Below are 20,838 nucleotides of genomic sequence, written 5' to 3' on the forward strand. Positions count from 1 at the left end.
TAGATTTCAAGTTGATTGTCCCTTTAAAATGAGGGTAACCAGTCACTGTATATTGCTTTTTTGTATTGAAAAACCAACTGCTTCACTCCTTTTGGAAGGAATCTGTGCCACTGGAAAAGGCATATTATTACAACAGACAATAACCAAAATATTGCTTATTTTATAAAATACATTCATTTGTTCATCGCCACAGATAATTTGAGGGTTTTAAACTAATGTTATAAAGTAGTGCGAGATTGTTATTTAAGGTATATAAATTTTCTGTGCACTTAAAGCACAACATGAACTACGTCAGCTATGCTTTAAGTATGATATTTTAGTAAAGCTCTATTTTAAGACAAAGAAAAATTCCACGGTAAGTATGTCACCCAAAACAATCTTTGATACTAAATAATCAGGTTAAAGGAAGGGAAGTAAATAACCTGAAGAAACTTTGTGTAAAGTAGATTTTTCTTAAATTTCATAAGCATTGCTACTTTTAAGTCCCAGTTATGCAAACACATACACCTGTGAATGCTATTGAGTATGATTATTCACCTATATAGGGATAGATGAATAGATTCCAAGGCCAGATGGGACCATTCTGATCATCTAGTCCAGGGGTGGCCAACCCGCGGCTTGCAAGCGGCATGCGGTTCTTTGCTCCTCTGAATGCGGCTGGCAGCAGGCCCATGCTCTTTGCTCTGAAATTGACAAGCAGCAGAGGAGGGGAAAGTGAAATTGACAAGCCCTCCCCTGAAATTGAAATTGATGGATTGGTGCTAATTGTCTGGGAGGGTAAGAGTGGAGGGGAAAGTAAAATTTACAAGCTGCCACGAAATTGACCTATGTAAGGGAGGAGGGAAGTTTGTCAATTGAGAAGTGAAATTGACAAGCTGCCATGGAAAATGAGGGATCAGCGGGAATTGTCAGTGGAGGGTAAGGAAAATGCGGCTCTTAGCATTATCAATAGCTATTTTTTTGGCTCTTCGTCTCTGACTGGTTGGCCACCTCTGATCTAGTCTGACCCCCTGTAGAATACAGGTCTTAGAACATCCTCAAAATAGTTCCTAGAGTATCTTTTAGAAAAAAAAATCCAATCTTGATTTCAAGTTTGTCTGTGATGAATAATCTGCCACAACCCTTGGTAAATTGTTCCAATGACTAATTACCCTCACTATTAAAAATTTGTTTTATTTCCAGTCTGAATTTGTCTGTCTTCAGCTTCCAGCCATTAGAATATGTTATGCCTTGCTCAGCTAGATTGAAGAGCCCATTATTAAATATTTGTTCTCCATGTAGATATTTATAGACTTCTTTTTGTTAAGCTAAATAGAATGAGCACATTGAGTCTTTCATGATAAGGCTGGTTTTTTAATCCTTTCATCGTTCTCCTGGCTCTTCTCTGAACCCTCTCCAATTTATTAACATCCTTTTAGAATAATGGGTACCACAACTGGACATAGTATTCCAGCAGCAATTGCCAATGCCAAATAAAGAGGTGAAATAACCTCTCTACACCTACCCAAGATTCCCCTGTTTATGCATCCCGGGATCACATTAGCTCTTTTGGCGACAGCATCATACTGGGAGCTCATGTTCAGCTGGTTGAAAGACATCTGCAGGTTGTGGTGGATAGAGTCATTGCTTCCCAGAATAGAGTCCCCCATCATATAAGTGTGGCCTACATTCTTTGTTCCTAGAGGTATGCTTTTTTATTTAGCTATTGTGGCAGGGTGCGCCTGTCCCGCCCTGTGGATCCTGCGCTTCAGCGGCTATGCCAGTGGTGCGGCGGGAAGGGGAGTGCAGGGGGAGGGGGAGACCCGGTCCCGCCCTCTTCCCCGGGCCCCCGACCCAGGGACCCCACAAGGAGTGGTCTCGCCCTGCTTAGTCCTGGAGACCTACTACCTTCCCTGGGTCGCCTGTCTGTGGCCCCCCCGGCCTGTAGACTGCTCCCTCATACCGGCGTGAAGGGTTGTGGTGTCTTCCCCGGCTGGAGCCTCTCTGTCTCAGTATGGTAGCGGCCGTGGATGATAGTCCCAAGCCCTGCAGCTACAGTGGCGGCAGGGCAGGGCAGGGCAGCTCCGCTTCACTCCTCTGTGCTCTGCGTTGCTCGCTTTGCTCTGCCTCCTCTCCTCTGGCTGTTAACTCCCTTTCAGCCTACTTGGCCTGCCTGAAATGGAGGCTTTTAACTGCTGGGGCAGCTTCTTTGATAGGCTCCAGGTGGCCTAATTGGCCCAACTGTCTTCAATTAGCCCCAGCTGGGTTACCCAGGGAAGAGGGCTTTATGGAGCCTGGGGCTAATATACATGCCTTCCAGTACCCTTTCATAGCCCTGCAGTCTGGCCCTGTCACACCATATTAAAACACAAATTGCTCTGAATCTGTGAGCTGTTCTCTTCATTATTTACCACTCCCTCAATTTTTGTGTCATCTACACATTTTATCAGTGAGGATTTTGTTTTCTTTCAGGTCATTGATAAAAATATTAAATAATACAGGGCCAATAACTAATCCCTGCAGGACCCCCACTGGAAACGTACCTACTTGATGATGATTTCCCATTTGTAGTTACATTTTGAGACCTATCAATTAGTCTGTTTTTAATCTATTTAATATGTGCCATGTTAATTTTACATCTAAAAAATTTTAGTTTTTTAATCAAGATGTAGTATGGTACCAAGTCAAACTTCTTAGAGAAATATATTCTGTCGACACTATTACCTTTGTCAACCAAACTTGTAATCTCATTAAAAAGATATCAAGTTAGTTTGATAGGTTCTAGTTTCTTTAAACCCATAATGATTTGCATTAATTACTTTACCCTCCTTTAGGTCTTAATTAATTGCGTCCTATTTAAGCCGCTCCATTATCTTGCCAGGGATCTATGTCAGACTGACAGGCTTGTAATTACCTGGATCATCCCATTTACCCTTTTTAAAAATTGGTACACATTGGCGTTCTTCCAGTCTTTTGGAATGTCCCTGGTGCTGCAAGACTTATGAAAGTTCACATTAACAGTCCAGCGAGCTCCTCAACTAGCACTTTTAAAACTCTTGTATGCAAGTTATCTGGACTTTCTGATTTAAAAAGTCTTACTTTAGTAGCTTATATATTTAACATTCTCCAGATACTAGTGGAATGGAAAGTCTTTTATTACTATATGATGAGACTATATAATCTGTTTTTCCCCAAATACAGAACAGAAATTTGAATTAAACACTTCTACCTTTTCTGCATTATTATTGATAATTCTACCATTCCTATCTAGTAATGGAGCAGTGTCATTGTCAACATTCTTTTTGTTCCTAATATATTTTAAAAACTCCTTATTGTCCTTAAATCTGCTTGCCAGAGATTTCTTCTTGTGTCCATTGGCTTCCCTTATCAATTTTCTGCAATTCCTAACTTCTAATTTATATTCATTACTACCAACTCCCCCTTCTTCCATTTGGGGGGGTGGGTGTGTGTATGTGTGTGTATATATATATATATATATATATATATATATATATATTTATTTAGACCCTTGGAGTAAAATTTTCAGTAACACCTATATGGCTTAAGTCCCATGTTCAAAAGGCTCCTAAGTTACTTAGGCACTTTTAAAAATGTAAGTGTAGTTGTTGTAATCAATATTTACTCAATGTCAGATCCTGATTCCATTTAAATCAATGGGATATTTGCCACTGACTTCACTGAAACAAGAATTTGGCCCTGAAGCATTCACAATTAAAGTGATTCAGACCCAGTTATGAGTGTATATCAAGCTTTTTTTGTATATGTTAGCTTAAACAATTTCCAGAGTGGTTTATAATATTTCAGAGCTTAAATAGCAGAGACTCCTTGTGGTGTAAATTCAAAAATTGATTGGAACAAAATTTCTCACAAAAGAAATAGAATTATACCATATAATCTGAAGTTGTTAAATGTTCTGAAGTATGTGCAGTTTACTTAGTAAGACTGACTTCAATTTTTTCAAACTATAAGCTGTCAGACTATATCTTCCTTTACTACTTCAAGAAAAACATTAAATATTACTTTTGACCAGTCTGAAATTTTGCTGTGGAGTAGTCCATTTGAATGGTTCTTTTGTTGGATGTCAGTAGGATTGGTAAATTACTTTCTGAGGCTAAGTTGCACATCTGAGCTCTATCACTGGACACAAATTATTCAATGCAAATCACTCTTGTACATCACAATCTTTAAGTCTATAGAGGAGTTAAATATTAGATGTAAGTGCACATGTAAAAGTTGGGCTTTTCCCCGACCTGTATAACTTTACTATATGTGGAAAAATCAATTTTGCATAATATTACATTAAATAATATTATATTACATATTTCAGATACTATGAAGAATAATCTTACAGCTGGGTGCTCGATTTTTTCCTCCCCAGATTATTTTTTTAAATCACAATACAAATTTATTTCAAGGAATGCCGTCATGTGGAAATTTGGAAAAACCTTCAGTATGTACAAGAGCCATACTGGGTTTTTTTTATTTTAAAAATAAAAAACTGCCTCTATATCCCCCTCCGTGGTCCACTCCACAAGTGCCCAATCAAGTCACCAGCTGTCACCTGTCTCTGGGCATGGACCCTTGTCCCACTTCTTTCTGTCTGGGGAGTTTTAAGCTGCACAGCTCCCTGCCTTACATTATGATATCCCCAGCAAGCCAGTCTGCCTAAAGGCTAGCGCCTGTGCGTTGTTTTCTCTCTTGGAGCTATGAACAGGGTAATGCCAGCAGTCACAAGTTACCACACAGCTCTTTCTAAGCAAGCACATTTATTCTTAAAGTTAAAATATAATAAAAACAATAAACACTAAAGATACCAGTGGTCACTCATCAGTTTTATGGGGCCATTATAGGCCAAAGACTTTCTAACTTTACCACAATGATTGGGGCCCCTATAGGACAGAAGGTCCATTTGCTGGATCAGAAAGAAGGCCCTGAGTCTGTTTGAACTCTGCCTTTTTTATGCCCCAAACTCTTTCTTTTTCTGTTGATCTCTGGAAAACCCAGTTTGAACCAGTATGTGCAAACCTCCCCATGGATGGTACCTCTCTGGAGGTGTTTTTTAACCGAGTGATTCACCTTTATCACACCCCCACTGTTCTTAGTTCCTGGCAGAGCTGTTCCTCCTCCCCCTCCCCCCGGGGTTGTATACAGTCCTTGGCCTACAGTGATACATAAACCATACATATGCTTATATTCCATCTGGTTGCAATATCTGTCACACCATCCATATATAATTTAAAAACACAATGTATGTACTGGGAGCAAAGTAGAAATGTATCTCTGCATTGTTAATTGTAGAAGCTTTTTGACTGACCTGTTTCTTTTACTTTCTGTGTAATTACATGGTGCTATTTGGCCAGAGATGAAAAGTATGTGCTCCAGTGTGTTGGCATTGAAGTCTTCAACTTAAAAACAGAATTCACTTTACCTAAATTTTCTTTCATATAGGATGCCTGTGTCTTTGTTAAAAATGGGATAATGGATTCAATACAGTTTGGAAAAGGTAGGTGAGTCATATAATCAAAATTGAAAACTAGTCTCTTCCTGCTCAGTGTTTGGCTATGAAAGTTAGAAAGCTGGTTAAAACCAGAGAACAGCAAATTCTATAAAAATATTGGTATTGTACCAGAGCAAACACAAGAATCAATGAAAAAGAAGACACATACCATTTGTAGCCCACCCCTCCACATAGCTGGCTTCATGCTATTTACTGTAGTCTTGTTTGAAAACGAAAAGAAAGTTCCTGATGCCTTTTTGTAATTATGACTCAACCAGCTTAGCTAGTGTTTGTAATTCCTTTGATTTTAAGTTATTAGATGACATTTTGAGGCTAAATGCTATCCAATCCCTCTGTGGGCTCAGAAGCTTTTAAATACCATAGAATTGTCATGATTTTACTGCAGGGTTAGACAGAAGGGGAAAGGCACAAGAAACCTCATACAGAGTGTCTCGGTAGTGTGCTACGTGCTGAAGAGTGCGCTACATGCTGCAGATCTTTTCTCCATGGTTTGGGGAGAAATGCCCCAAACCGTAGTCCATGATTTGGAGAAGGGGGGGGGGGTGGAGTGGCATCAGATGCTTAAACCTCTGCAGAGATGGTGCATAGGTAGTCCAACTGTCATTACAACCCAGAGCTGTGGTAGCAGCAGGGAGGAGGCTACACAGCTGCTCTGCACCAAGCTGTTGTATAGGAGAGAAGAATTCTTTTCCCTTCCTTATTTTACTTCTCATTTATACTTCACAGTTTGGTCCTAATTCTGGCAGATAAAATACTAGACGATAAAAATACTCTTTGTATTAAAGATGCATTTCTGAAATTACCTGTGGAAAATAAGTTACATTAAAAAGAAACAAAGGATGGTCCAGTGGTGAGGGCACTAGCTTGGGTTTTGGGCAGTCCCGATCCAATTCCTTGCTCTGCTGCAGACATCCTATGTGATCTTGGCGAGTCTCTCTGTGCTTCAGTTCTGTAAAAATGGGGATAAGAAAACTTCCCTACTTCACAGGGGCATTGCAAGGATAAATATGTTAAAGATTGTGAAGTACTTTAAGATCTACTGATGAAAAGTGCTATATATGAGTAGTATTTAAAAAAATCAAGAAACACCAACATAGTGGCATCTCCTTTTACCAATACTAACTACATTTTTGACATAAATTGAAAAGTCAAAACCCTGTCACTTGCGTTAAGAACAAGTGGTAGCATTTTACTAAGTACAAAAAGATATATAAAGAACATGACTGTGAACTTTGCAAAATGTATATTTTGTGAATGACCTGTCAGAATCCTGATCCTGTAGTTGGTCTCACTAATGCAGACTCCCATATGTGCGCCTGCAAAGTAAGTCAGTGAGGCTCCCAATGGATAGATGTATCCACAGTAACAGTTCCAATTGTAAGATGGGGCCTACCTCAGCATTCGTCTTTGGATAGACATGATTTTACTGTTCTCTGAAAATGAAAGAAAAGAGAGAAATTTGAATAATGTTCAGTTGTTATACCATAGTTGTTTTTAATTTTTTAAAGATGCATATGTTTACCTGAAGAATCCACCTCCAGAATTTCTTCCAAAAGTTGGTGTAATTACAATTTCAGGCCTAGCTGGCTTAGTTCTGGCAAGAAAAGGTATGCTTTTTTGTTTTCAAACACTGTCAGATTGGTAATTGGATGACGCATCTTAAATTTAACTGAGATGCTTTCTGCAATTTTGATTTAAGTTTTGGTAAAACCTTTTGAATACTTGTGAAGTTACAGTAGTTTAAAAACAAACAAACAAGATTTCAGATAGTTATAGTATCTGTACTATAGTATAGTAGCATAGAGGGGATATAAGAAAAACATCTAATATAGCTTTGTTTAATTTACTTATTTAAAATAACAAATGTATATGTAATTCTATAGCTTAACATTGTTTTATTAGAAGTACGGGCACTATTGTGCCTTAATTTTCTTTGGTAATTTATTATTTATTTGATAATTAATTTAAATCAGCGCACAATGTAAATTATCATGTTCACAGTTTCTACAGTCAGGGAAAAGATATGCAAATCTAGATCCACATGAATAAGATACTGTAGAAAGTCTGCCAGCAGGGAGATGGGATGTGAGGAGGAACTTATTCAACAAGATAATTACTCCTGTACAATATTCTTTAGCATCACAGAGTACCTCCCCCATTCCTTTAAAGGAGCAGCATAAGTTGTAGGTGTCTTCCTGGAGGAAGAAGCACATCAAACCCCTGTTGGTCGATCAAGAAGTATTTCTAGTGGACACTGAAGAGTCTCTCTCAGTGCTAATGGACCAGAGTGATGATAGTTGTGATATGGAATGTTGAGAAAGAGGTGTGTAAGTCAGTGGGGATTTGAATGCTGTAATACAGGAACAGAGATGTGCTGGAGGGAAATGATGTATTCAAAATCATTGGATTAAATTTTCATGCAATTATGAAATATACATTCAAAATCACCAGACTTAATTTTCATAAAATTATGAAATATCATTTTAGGCTTAATATTTCATTATTACTATAGAATTTACAAATATTTCCTTCTGAAATTTTCATAAGGATAAATGTCAGGGGAAACTAATATTTTAGATTATGGAAATTCATAACTGTGTGATTTTTAGGTAAAGCTATCAACAAATTGAAGGAGAATACCGGGCATAATCGGAATATCACATTTGCAAATGACCTTTATTTCCTTGGATTTTTAAACAGACCCAGATCTAAATCATTCCCCACTGTTTGGATGATACAATGGTAGTATAGTAAAAAGGACGGATTTAGGAATCACCGAACTAATTGGGGAATGGATGGTTTAGACATAAGAAAAGGGTTCCAAAGTGGAACCAAATATGCAGAGGTTAAAAGCAAAAACTGGTGAACCAAAATGCCTGGCAATGGAAGATGACCTTGAAAAAATAGGCATTTTTGAAACATGATCGAATGACAATTGGTAGCTATTAAAAATGAGGCACTGTCAGTGTTTTAACGGTCAAAAAAGAAAATGCTGGAACAAATAGATAAATTAGATCCTGATCCACATGAAACTGCTGGCAGGATCGAGTCCTTAAAGGGCAACAAGTCACCAGAACTGTATAGTGTATACCGTGCTGAACTGAAATGGTTAAACTGCTAGCAAAAACATGCAATTACTGTACTCAAAGGATAGCAAGTACCTATTTTTATAAAAGGTGTTGGGGTGAGTGACTGACAAAAATTATCTTTATTTCGGTATCAGGTAAAATGCTTGAAACAGTACTTACGTAGAGTTATATGACACCTGCCAATAGGTGAATTTGATACAGACAAACCAGCACAGTTTATTCAAGGAAATGATTTGCTTTTGTTGTCTGCTAGATTTTAAGTTTGTCAACAAAATAATGGGTAAAAGAGAACTAATAGATATAATGTATTTGGGCTTTCAAAAACCCTTTGCTAAAGTGAATGAGGAGGCTATTAAGGAAATTTAAGTAGTCCTGGTATGAAAGAACTGTCATGGATTAGGAATTGGCTAAGAGACAATAAACAAAGAATAGGAATAAACGATCAGTGTTAACAATAGATTGCCTCAGGGATATATAATAGGATAAATGTTTAATACATTCATTAGTGATCTGGAAAAGGTTGGGGGAACAATGAGGTGGTAAAATTAACAGATAACACAACATTATGTAGGATAGTCAAGAGCAGAGAAGGATGTGAATATTCATAGGGGCATAAGAAAGTCAGTTAGTTAGGTAGAAGGATGGCAGAGGAAACTCTTTAATAAATGCAAGATAATACACATTGGAATTTGAACTAGTTATGTAGACAATTTTAATAATATTTCATAATTGAAGATATATCTTTTTTTTTAATTTAGTACATTTTACTGAAACATCAGTAGGCCTGTTGGAATACAGATCCTAACTCTATGCCAGTCATACTTGTAATAGATTTGATTTGGATAGTTGCCAAAGCATCAGAAGTTAAAATTACATGGCTATCCAGTACTATATTTCATTTGTGTCTAGTACCTGTTTAAATTATTTGTGTGGCTTATACAGGTTCTAGATTTAAGAAAATTGCTTATCCCCTGGGGCTTGCCACATTAGCAGTATCCGTTTGTTACCCAGCTCAGTCAGTAGTAATTGTTAAGGTAAGTTTTGTTTTTTTGTTTTTTCATAATGTGACAATATCAACATTTTAATATTTAAGATGAGTGGGGCTGAAATGTTGCAACACGTCTACAGTATTTAATTTCTGGGGATATGGAGCTGGCATCAGTTTAAACGTGTGTGTGTGTGTGTGTGTGTTGCATCACAGTTGTTAATTACACGTCCATCAGAAACGAATAAAATGGCTGCATTTACTTGCCAGTGCAGTGCTATTGTAAATATATAATTCTTACTTGAAGAAAGGAAAGTTTCATTTTTAGATGCTATATAATTAAATTAACAGAAAATTGCATTTCTTAACAACTGCTCGTTTCAATTTATTAACATAATCCAAGAAACTACCCAATGGATACACAGCTGAGATTTCTGAAGCTCTTTCTTTTAATGTATATCCAGCATTGGATCCATGTAAAACAGGGAATCCCCCTCACTATTTTCTTGTGACAGTCATCTTGACATTTGTTTGTTGGCTACCTGGTTAGAATACTGATCAGAATTGTTTTTGCTACTTGTAGAAAATTTATTGTACTGTATTTAGATTTTTGCATATATGATTTGGTTGTATAGGGTAATTGTTGTATTGCCATTAGATTGAGAGAGATGAGATGTAACCATTTTTCCTTCTTGAGCTACAAAACAGTATCTTTCCTATTTGAAAAGTATATATTGTTTTGCAATGCCCTTCTTGCTGCTTGGTGGATTTTCTGTATTTAGACTCTCAAATGTGTATTTTTATTTTATTTGCAAAATCTTGAGGTAGAAGAACTCCCAGCTCTGTGATCAAGTAGAATCTAGATATTAAGGATGGCTTTAGTGAATCATTTTGATAAATAATCAGACTTAGAAATCTTGAAAAAAAGAAGCTGAGCATTGCCCTTATATCTGATTATGGTGGGATTAAGAGCTGAAAAGTGGGGCAGAATACCAGTCTCTTAGAAACACATGGGATTTGGCCACACAACTCCCATTAACTTCTTGTCATTAACAGAAACCTTGCAAGTTGATTCCCTGTAATTCCTGATTACTTGGACGACTTGTGGAAATTTATAGTTGTGGTTTTTAACTTCTTTGGGAAAAGCTAGTTACCACATTAGAGTAGCATTTATGCTGTATAAATGAATGACTACTTATATGTAATAGTGTGCTGTAATCCTCAGTGGGATTTGAGTGGCTGCAAACAGCGGCTTCATGATTGTAAGAATTACATTTCAGGGTTAGCATATGCACATCTTAATAGGAGGCAGACAGTGACAGTGTTCTGTGCCTAGCTGAAAGACTCATCACTAACTGCCAAATCCTTAACCCCATGCAAACTCTTTAAAGGCTTAACTACAATGCCCGGCAGTTCAGGCTACAATGTGACAAAATGCTGCACTCTAACTCCCCTGTGTAACACTTTAGGTGTGAACTAAAAGGTTCCTAGTTTACATAAATGTAGTCCTCTTTAGACAAGACTACTTAAGCGAACAAGGAACCTCTTAGTTTGCCCCTGCAGTGACCACACATGGGAGTTTCAGTACAGCACTTTGCTGTGCCTTGCTGTTTACACCCTTGTTGTCCGAACTGCAGGACAGTCATAGCCATAGTATCAGAACTTTGTGCACCCACTCTGTGGGTGAGGAAATAGAATCCTCTCTGGCTGCAGCTTATCTGTATAGCCAATCCACAAATGTTGCTTCATGCAACCTCACACGGTTTACTTAAAGTAAAAACTTACAAATTCAGACCTTTGTGAAGAAAAACAGCAATGTTCACTAATTTTAGTCAGGTCCTTTTATTTCTTGGTTGTATCTTTCCGTACCATGGGATTTGCTTTAACTGGGCATGAATTTAGCTCTGATTGTCTTTGCGTGAATATGAAGAGCCTAGGTAAAATGAGACAAGTTTTCGCATCAAGTTTGTAGCATATGATATGTCTGACTTTTCTTGCTGTTCCAGCATCTAGTGCATTCATTTATTCAAACCCCTATTCCCTGATTGTTTTAAATTCATTTTATGTAAATGGATGCACTGCAGCTGATTTACAATATGATTTAAACATGATTTATAACGTAAGATTGGGAATGGTGGGGCGGGGGAGATATGAGATGCATCAAATTTTTGACATGCAGATTCTGTCTTCCAGTACTGAAGCTAATATACAATTTATTAGAGGAAAACATTCGCTTTATTTGAAATGTTCTGTGAACCCTATCATTTTTAAAGTTGCTTATTAAAATAATACATTTTAACAAACTAAATTAGATAACAGGGAAAAAAGTGTACGCTGCAAGCCATCAAACATATGAAGCAATAAGATCACTATGGACAAAAAACTCATCTATGAAAGAAGTGCTATTCACACAGAAAGAAGACACCAAGGTAGGTTTTTCCAAGGAACGGTCAGTTAGTTATTCAGTTCAACGCCTTTCATTGATTTCTGAAATGCAAATTTAAGCAAAAAGACACAGGTGTATTTATTGATACTATTTAATATCACTATAAAGCAAGTTATGAGGCACAAAAGGCCCTCATATTTTATTGCTTTTGCTGTTTTATTTTGTATTATCGTAGCACCTAGAAGTCCTGGTTCTGGACCAGGACCCCATTGTGCTAGGTCCTGTACAAACATAGAACAGAGAGAGAGTCCCTGTCCCAAAGATGTTACAGTCTAAGTGATTTTTTAAAAAATTTTTGTTTGAATGTAGTGTTTGTGATAAATCCTAGGCTCACAGTCTTTGAGGTCTATTTATTCATATAACATATTCATCATGTGCAACAGCAGGGTAAGCTTCCCTTCACTGCCCTTTTAATATGCCTCATTTCTGATCTGGGGATGCACCCATAAGAAGATAGTTCATTCTCTTTATTCAAGCCACAGACCTGTAAATACTTACTTACATGATTATCTTTGCTACCTCTGAGGGGCCTCATTGATTCAGTAGGTTTACTCATGGTAATTTCATAACAAACGTGTGAAAATGTTGGCAGGATAAGTCCTGGGCACCTCTGTTGATATCGCTAATGTGAGTGCCAATTAATGGAAAATGTGATGCTTTTTAGCCTGTGGATGCCTATCAAGTGGCAACTGGCCAGAACACACCAATTTTATTACAGTTAAAAAGTGTAAATAAAACATTTATTTTTAGTGAATAAAAAATAAATAGATTTTTCCATTGGTTCTAATGATTCCAGATGTTTTTGAATTTGACTTACTTTAGTTTGGAAACCTGTATATTGTGAATGCCAGTTTACAGTGTAAAAAATCTTATCAGATTATGACTGTATATCTGAGTAATAACAACATGATTATAAATTGGATCTGAGGAAAAATTGGAATTTCCATCCTGTGGGAAATTCTGATATTTCAACAGTTTAAAAAAAAAAAAATCCTGAATTAAGATAAAAAGTTGAAAGTAAAACTTTTGCAAACGGAAAGTTTAAAAAAAAAAAAAAATTTTGATTAAAAAATGGTGAAATGTTTCAGTTCATCATTTTTGAGAGAAACAAAACATTTTCAATCAGTTCAGCATTAAACTGCATTTCCCTATGGGAAGACACTGGCATAAGAAGTTTATGGTTTTGCGTGTCTCATGCTCCATTTTCTGCATTGCACCCAGCTCACTGGCCAGACTACATTTCCGCTGATGCACCCCAATGCTCAGTCAGAGGAGGAGATCACAGTGCATCATGGGAGATGTAGTCTGGCTAGACACCCAAGCCAGTAGGAGAAAGTTAAGGCATAAGATGCCCAAACTACAAGTTCCAAGAGGCATCGAGGCACTGTATGGAAATAGTTTTATGTATAACTGATTAGAAGTTAAACATTTCAGGTTACACCAACAAACAAACATTTTGATATTTTATTTCACTTTTCTTCTTGAAAGATCAAAAAAGAAGTCTGGCAAAATAAAAATTTTCCGGTATGAAAATTTCAGTTTAGCAAAAACTATTTTCTGTCAAAATAATTTCAGCGGAAAATTCCTGATTAGCTTTAATAATAAAAAAGTCTGTTTATTAAAACACTGATATGCTTTGACATTTTTGTTAATCCTCAGTTTTATTTCCATTGAGAACCATGAACAGAAATTTGACTGTGGAGTATTTTATTTCAGTTGAGTACTGAGAAACTGTTAGAAATAGGAACTGAAGTGGTAAGCAGAATTATAAACTATCAGAGTTTTGCTAAATAAGTTCTGCTGTTTCCTAAACTAAACAGTTGCTCATCACTAGTCAAGAATAATCTGCAGGATGTTTGTTAGTCATCTTGCTCTAAGTGGTTAGTGATAATTCAAACTCCAAGTCTCTTAATAACTTTGCTAAGGCAAAAGGTAATTATCCTGTAAATCCACCTATTTGTCTAACTTTATTCTGTGCTTCAGTTTCCCCATCTGTAAAGCCTGTACCCTTGTTTGTAAAACAATTTACATCTTGGATGAAAAGCAGTATATCAAAACTAAGTATTATTATTCATTAACCATTAAACAGGCTTCCATATATCCAAATTTGAAGTTCCTTGTATCTTGAGAAATGCATCTTCTGTCCCCTTATTGTGTTGACCATCGTTATGCAGACAACCTTAACATCATTAAGGAATATCCTCAATTATTTGGATCTAACGTGAAGTAAATTGAGGTATATAGTACACTAATTTCTTCTAGCATATTTCTGTGTATCCAGTATAAAACTTTGTAAACTGAATGCGTATCTGGAAATAATTTATTAAAAGATGACAGCTCTTTTGTAATTTCCTTTATTAACAATATAATAAAATACACATAAATATTATTCTGTTTTGTTTGATTGGTTCATTTGCAATTTAGCATAATTCACATCTGCAACAAATTCTGGAACCAATTGTAGGAGATCAAAAACATGCAAAGATTCTTAAACCAACCCCTGAACCTGAGGTTAAGTCAAAACCACTCGCTATAACAGATTCTTCTGAAATGAAGATTGAGAGTTCAAAAGATCCGGTGCCTTTGCCAGCAAAAATAAAAGTGCCAAATGTCATCTCAGGTACGAAACTCAAATTAGCATAAACTGCAGTGAATTGTGAATTATTTGACTTTATTTTTCATTATTCTTTCAAAATTCTTTTAAAAACTTGATATAGCATACTAAGATCCCAAATAGGGGGTCTCACACAGTGGACCACACCTCAGTAAAGAATATGTAATGTGGACTACTTTTCTTTCCATTCCCAATTATATGGATCCTTCTTGCTGTCAGTTGCATATCTCCTCTATGGAAACTGCAGTGTTTGCTTTCGTAAAAGGGTAATATTGCTTGAATGTGGCATCTGTTTCCTCACATGTATATCAGCTTACTTGTGAAGGCAACTATTGTGGCTTCCCCTTGTTTCCAGTTGCTTTTACAGGCATCCTGGCTTTCTTAAAATGAAATATCTAGGTATCTGTAAAAACAGCTGGATATAAAGAGATCCAGCACCAGGTTATCAGGTTTGAAAGCCCCTACCCTAAAGCATTGACCAAGTCCACACAATTTATATATGAAGCATTGTATTTTAGTTTCACTAGTTCTTTATTGTGTTGCTCTTCATGCATTTTAAGTGATCAATAAGGGATTCATTGCATTGCATGCTGATGATGAAAAATCCTTGAATGTGCTCATAATTAACAATTCAATTCATATCGGGACATTACAGTAAAATTATCATGTCCTTCTTCTTTCAGTAAGAATCATTTTCCTAGTAATCAAGAAAAGTAGTAACTAGCCTATCTAGTAAAACAGAGCTATGCCTATTACTGATAACGCAAATTTTAGTTTGAAAATGTTATATTAAGTTCTTCCAATATCCTCCTATCACCTTTTACACATGCCCATCTGTCTTTGTATAAAACTAAACATAACCTGTTAGGGGTTTGCTATTAAGGTGTATTTTTGTTGTTTGTTTTTGTACCCGTGACATTCACAAGGGTACCCAGGGTTGTGAGGCACCTTGCTGTCACCTGCTGGCAGCATGAGAAAGCCTTGTCTGTGCCTCTTGTGGTTCAGCTCCCCAACTCCACCAGCCTCTGGCACCATAAACACTGCCTTCCAGGCCTCCACAGGCCCCACTCTTTCTTTTCAGGTTAATTATAGGCACATTCCAACGTCTGAGTCCTCTGAGCATCTCCCTGGAGTGCCCATCTCCTGATCCACTGGGCACTTACAGAATTCCCAGATCCTTTGCTCCTGAAGCAACAGTACACCCCAGCTTACCAGTTATACCCTAGATCAGAGCGCTGCTTAACATGCAGCACTTAGTTTATGGTAAAAATAAGAAGTTTATTTAACAACGAGCAAAGATGATAGCAAGTGATAGCAAGTAGAAATATTGGAGACAAATGGTTACATATAAAAGAAAATCCTAACACACATTCTAGAGCCTAGATTTAATTAACAAAAACCCCTTGTCAAATCAAGTTTAGCTCACCCTTGAAGTCTTTCCAGCATTTTTTCAGCCAGACTTGGTTGTCATCCTTTTTTCATGAAGCAAACACACTATCAGCTTTCTTCCTAGGTGAAGTATACCTTGTTCCTAGGTTAAGTATACCTGAGTATGACATGGTTCCAGTAATCTATTGTCTTCACTTGTAAGCAGGGTAACCCCTGCTAATTGTTTTATTTCCTATCTAAAATCTCCCTTAGAGAGTTTTCATCCCTTAATCAAACTGTAAACAGGTGTTCATTGTGAAGCATATAATACTCAATCATCATGTAACTAGACAGGTAGATAAAGCATCTCTGCCTGAAATAAACCTGTTTATCATGTTCTGTGATACTTGTATATACATTGCACAATGATTATGGTGGTCAATGTGACACAAGCTTTCAGCAGAAACTTTACTTGACTCCCTTTGATGAACTATTATGTAGAGATCAGAACCAGGGGATCTCTGTAATCCTGTGCACCCCTGTCATTTGGCACCAGGGACCTCTTCACCCTTTAACGTATTAATCCTTGTTTATCCCATGGCTCCCTTATTTTTCCTCTTTTAGTTTGTGAAATTATTGGGTCTCTTTGTACATATCTTTCTCATTCGCTGCAGCTCCCACTTTCCCTTTCATATTAAATGTATATACTTATAGAAGTTTAAAGATAAAATAAAGTTTTTCCTATTTGTCACCACATTTCCAGGTGAAATCAGTTCTATTTCCCTAATGGAGTCAACAGCTTTCCATCCTTTTGGCTCAAATGAGCTCGATGGAGTTTACTTCCCATAAACTCTACACATTGTTTGGGAGGATCACTTCATACAAGATATTCCCTGTGCTCCACCTCCCTGGACTGAGTGTGCTGCCTGCACATTTTAATAAACTTATGAAATCATCAACTAAGTCAAATTGTGTGAATTTGTTTGCTCTAATTTAGGCCTAGATAATCCATTTGTGATATAGCTCATAGTATGGTGCAGTGAGTTGTGCAGTTTGTCCCTGGACCAGCTGTGAGTGAGATTGTGACTGAGTCAGTATCTGCTTCCCAGTCTCCCCATTGCTCTGGAATGGTAGTAAACTATGATCCTGTCACTGCACATTCTGCCCAGTGAGCTGGTCTAACTCCTTGTGGGAGGAGAAGAGTCAAGTTTCTTCCTTCTTTCCAATTTGTCTCATTCATTGCTTCCCACCTTCAGGAGGGATGGATGTAGTAGCTCTGCAGAGCCAGCGTCCATGATGTAAGGGAGTAAAGGGGAGGCTTACACACTGCCCCTTTTCTCCCTTGTGCTAGTGCTCAGGACGTGCTATGATCAGGCCTTTAATAAATTACTTTGTAATTGTGAAAACAATTTAGTGACCAGTTTGTCAGAGATTGTAGATCTTTCAAATGTTTTTCTTACTTGATGTGATTTTCACTGCATTGCAACAATCTGCCTACACTATTCCAACCAATGTAACTTAGTAGATCACTTTATAATAATGTTTGAATGTTCACACTGCCAGTATGTATAACTTCTGAATAAGCATTTAAAAAAAAAAAGAGGAGAAAAAGCTTTTATGCCTTTACTATAACTTTTCATTTTAATATCTTTAACAGATGTAGTGAAGACAACAAAAATTAAGCTTGACCCCAAGCTAATGGACCATGGTCAGTCCAACCCAGAGGATGTGGATATGTACAGTACTAGAAGCTAAGGCACCAGTTTACAAATATTGGGAAGTACTAACAATAGCAAAGAAAAATGGAAGGCTTATGCAATGTATGATTGTACCATATGTGGTATAATTTAATCAGGTATTTTCTTAAGTCCCAGTGTGTAGAGTCTATATACTTTGTTCTTGTTGTTTATTGTATATTGTTTCTTACCACCTATAAGCAATTAACAAATAATTAAATACTTTAATTTCTTTGAACAATAATTAGCTGTTTGACACTGAGAATTATATTTTTCTCAATATGTGCTTGCAATGTGGTGTGACAGGATTGTCAGTGTCAAGTTGTTAATAAACATAAATCACCTTTATAAGGGACTGTTTGAAAGCGAAAATATATTTCTGTCCTTCGTCTGCTTAGTTGTTCAAAGACGGTAAAAGAGAAATCAGGTAATCTTTTGGTGGTTGTCTTCCTTCTCACTCACTTCCAGCTCTGGAATGTTATGTGGAAATGGTAGCATTTGGCATCTATGGCTCAAATACCTTATTAGTCTGAGCACTCACAAGATGAAAGAAACCAGTTGTGATTGTGGTACCCTCTCAATTTTAGTTGCTTTAAGATTTGTGTAAGCTAACTCCTTTTGCAAAAACTTCTGCTGTTTTTAATCTCTTTTCCGCTGAGGTAACTAGAATAGAAAATAAATTTTGCTCTGTATGTGTGTAGTTTTCCTGATTTAAAAATAACATTTAAAGTTAAAAGAAAAATTGTAGATAGTCTTCAAAGCATCCCTTGTAGGCCACACGTAAGTTTTCAGTCAACCTTTAACAACATAAACTGATGTTTATTTAGGTTTAGTCTACTTCAACCCATGTTAGTGGTACTATTTGTGCTAACGTGGAACATATTCACAAATTATGGCAGGAAAGTTGGGCATTTTAGTGACACAGAGGTTAAAACTGGCAGTTGTACTATTAGCTTAAAGTGCTCTCACAGCTTAACTTAAAAAAAAAAAAAAAAAAAAAGTTATGGAGATTAGTAGGGATAAAACCAAGGTCAACAATCTGTCTTTAAGCATGCATACCCAGAGCCCATTGACTTCAATGGGATATATGTGAACATAAGAACGAGTAGCTATTTAGATGGAATTTTTCACTCTGGTAAAGTTTGGATATGATAACGTGCTTTGAGACAAAATGGAAATCCTTTTTAAGGACTGTTTGTTTAACTAGTGAAGAATAGCATGGCCTGGCATAATAGAGCACCCAGCTATAGCTATCATTTATGGAGCAGAACATATACACAGTTCTTTGACTCTTGAAGTAATTATGCCAATGTTACGTCATAGTGTGTCAACAGTTTAATATCAACATATAGTTTAAAAATGTGAAAAATAGTTAATATCTATGGCTAGCAGTCTCTTTCTAAACAAACAACATGGCTGTTTCAGTAAAGAAAACAGGAATACCTAAAATACTGAGTTCCTGTTAAGTGACTAAAGTCTCAAGCCCGCAAACTGTTGTGTGTATAATTTACGTACCATGAGTATTCCCATTGAATCCAACATGGAAGTGTAGGAATTTCAGTATCTGGCTAGGCAAGGATTAGATGAATTTATTGGGACTACTCATTCATAAAATTATTTGTGTCTTTGCATGATTGTGCTTTAAGGGTCTACAACAGTGGAACAATACAAGACATGTTGTTCTTCTGAAATTGAGTCTCTCACCTAACTGAGGAAAATATAGTAATAGATTAAGAGTGCTAGAAATGCAGTTCAATTTTCTATGTGAAACTTAGAGGTACATTTTAAAAGTGATAATGATTTAGCCACAAGATATCAATTAGTGTCACTGGGAGTCATATGTTTATATCACTAGGTTCCATGAAATACACACACAAAAGACATTTTGAAAGTTTACCCTGAATCACTGACTTGTGAGGAAAGAATCTGCATTTAGATTCTACACAGCTAACCATCATTCACTTCTTAATCCTTTTGGTTATGGAAAAGAGGGGCGTTAACACAAAGGATTGCAACACAAAGGATTTTCTCTACAAAACTTACTTTAAAATAAACTAAGAATATTTTAAAAGAAATTGGGAATCCTAAATTAAGTTAAGCAGTATAATGTTGGAGCCCAAGATGCAGAGTACTAATGTGCAGTGATTGAACTTTCTGAACTTGATTCTTTTCAAGTCAGACATTGAACATATTACAATTCCATGATTTCTTCAAAAAATATAAACTAATGCTTACATAAGTGTTTTAGAAAGAGAACCTTGAGTTCTGTATATTTTCAGGGAAAAAGCTGTACATTTATAAAACTTTATTAAACCCTGTAAGTCTTCAGGTTCCAGCAGGTTTCTTAGCTTTTGTCATCTGCACTAACCAAATTAGTCTTGTGTTTCCTACTAACCTCAGTGTATCATCCAGCTGGTCAACGTCTAACTTCTTTTGGGAAAGAATTATCTAAGTGTTCAGTAGAATTATGGAAAAGGGAAAAAGATGACACTAGGGACACAGCAGAAAGAGAGTGATGTCTTCTGTTCTCATAGTCACAGAGTGGCTGAGATGTGCCTGGTTAATAAATTCTCCCTCCTCAAAGCTAGGGATTTCCAATTAGTTTTGTGTTGCCTCATCTATTCGTTCCTTAAAGAAGAGTAGTATGTCTGTTTATTACAGCTATATAGTCTTTTTCTGAATATTGCCTATCCCATGGGATCTTGACTAGGAAATCCAGTATCCCTTCCATTCTTTCAGAATGGGTTTGAGAAAGGGCTCTCTACTAGCTTCCCTAGGTTCCAGCCCTTCTGCATGTCCTCAGAAGTTCCATTAAAGGGTTCCTGAAAGCAGTCTCTTACTTTAAAGTCTACAGATCATCTATTTTGACCTGTTGGAACATATCCTTATCATTCTGAATGGTCCTCCTGACAAGGAAAGTGGCCTTTCCTAGTGATCATGCCCTCAGCCCAAAGAGTCAGGAAACTTGCAGTCCTAGCTTGCAATTCCTCATTTGTAATTTTCTACAAAGGGACAGTAGTTCTCTGAAAGTACCCCAGCTTTCTGTCAAAGTGGTCTCTCAGCCTTTCTCCTTAACCATGAG

General features: G+C 36.8%; 1 protein-coding gene across 2 annotated transcripts in view; it reads left to right on the forward strand.

Moving 5' to 3' along the window:
- Positions 1–18,448, forward strand: part of APOOL (apolipoprotein O like) — a 35,299-nt gene extending 16,851 nt beyond the window's left edge. Inside the window, exons 4-9 of one of the 2 annotated variants that reach the window (XM_067548373.1) lie at positions 5,449–5,503; positions 7,027–7,125; positions 9,550–9,641; positions 11,905–12,021; positions 14,463–14,658; positions 17,678–18,448. In XM_067548373.1, the coding sequence (XP_067404474.1) occupies positions 5,449–5,503; positions 7,027–7,125; positions 9,550–9,641; positions 11,905–12,021; positions 14,463–14,658; positions 17,678–17,775 (657 nt within the window). In that variant the 3' untranslated portion in view covers positions 17,776–18,448. The remainder of the gene's footprint in view (positions 1–5,448; positions 5,504–7,026; positions 7,126–9,549; positions 9,642–11,904; positions 12,022–14,462; positions 14,659–17,677) is intronic. The other variant, XM_067548375.1, reaches the window with a different exon arrangement.
- The last annotated feature ends 2,390 nt before the right edge of the window (positions 18,449–20,838 follow it).

The sequence above is a fragment of the Emydura macquarii genome, unplaced genomic scaffold, assembly GCF_026122565.2.
Source record: "Emydura macquarii macquarii isolate MOO-44397 ecotype Brisbane River unplaced genomic scaffold, CSIRO-AGI_Emac_v2 contig_1253, whole genome shotgun sequence".
Classification (NCBI taxonomy): domain Eukaryota; kingdom Metazoa; phylum Chordata; order Testudines; family Chelidae; genus Emydura; species Emydura macquarii.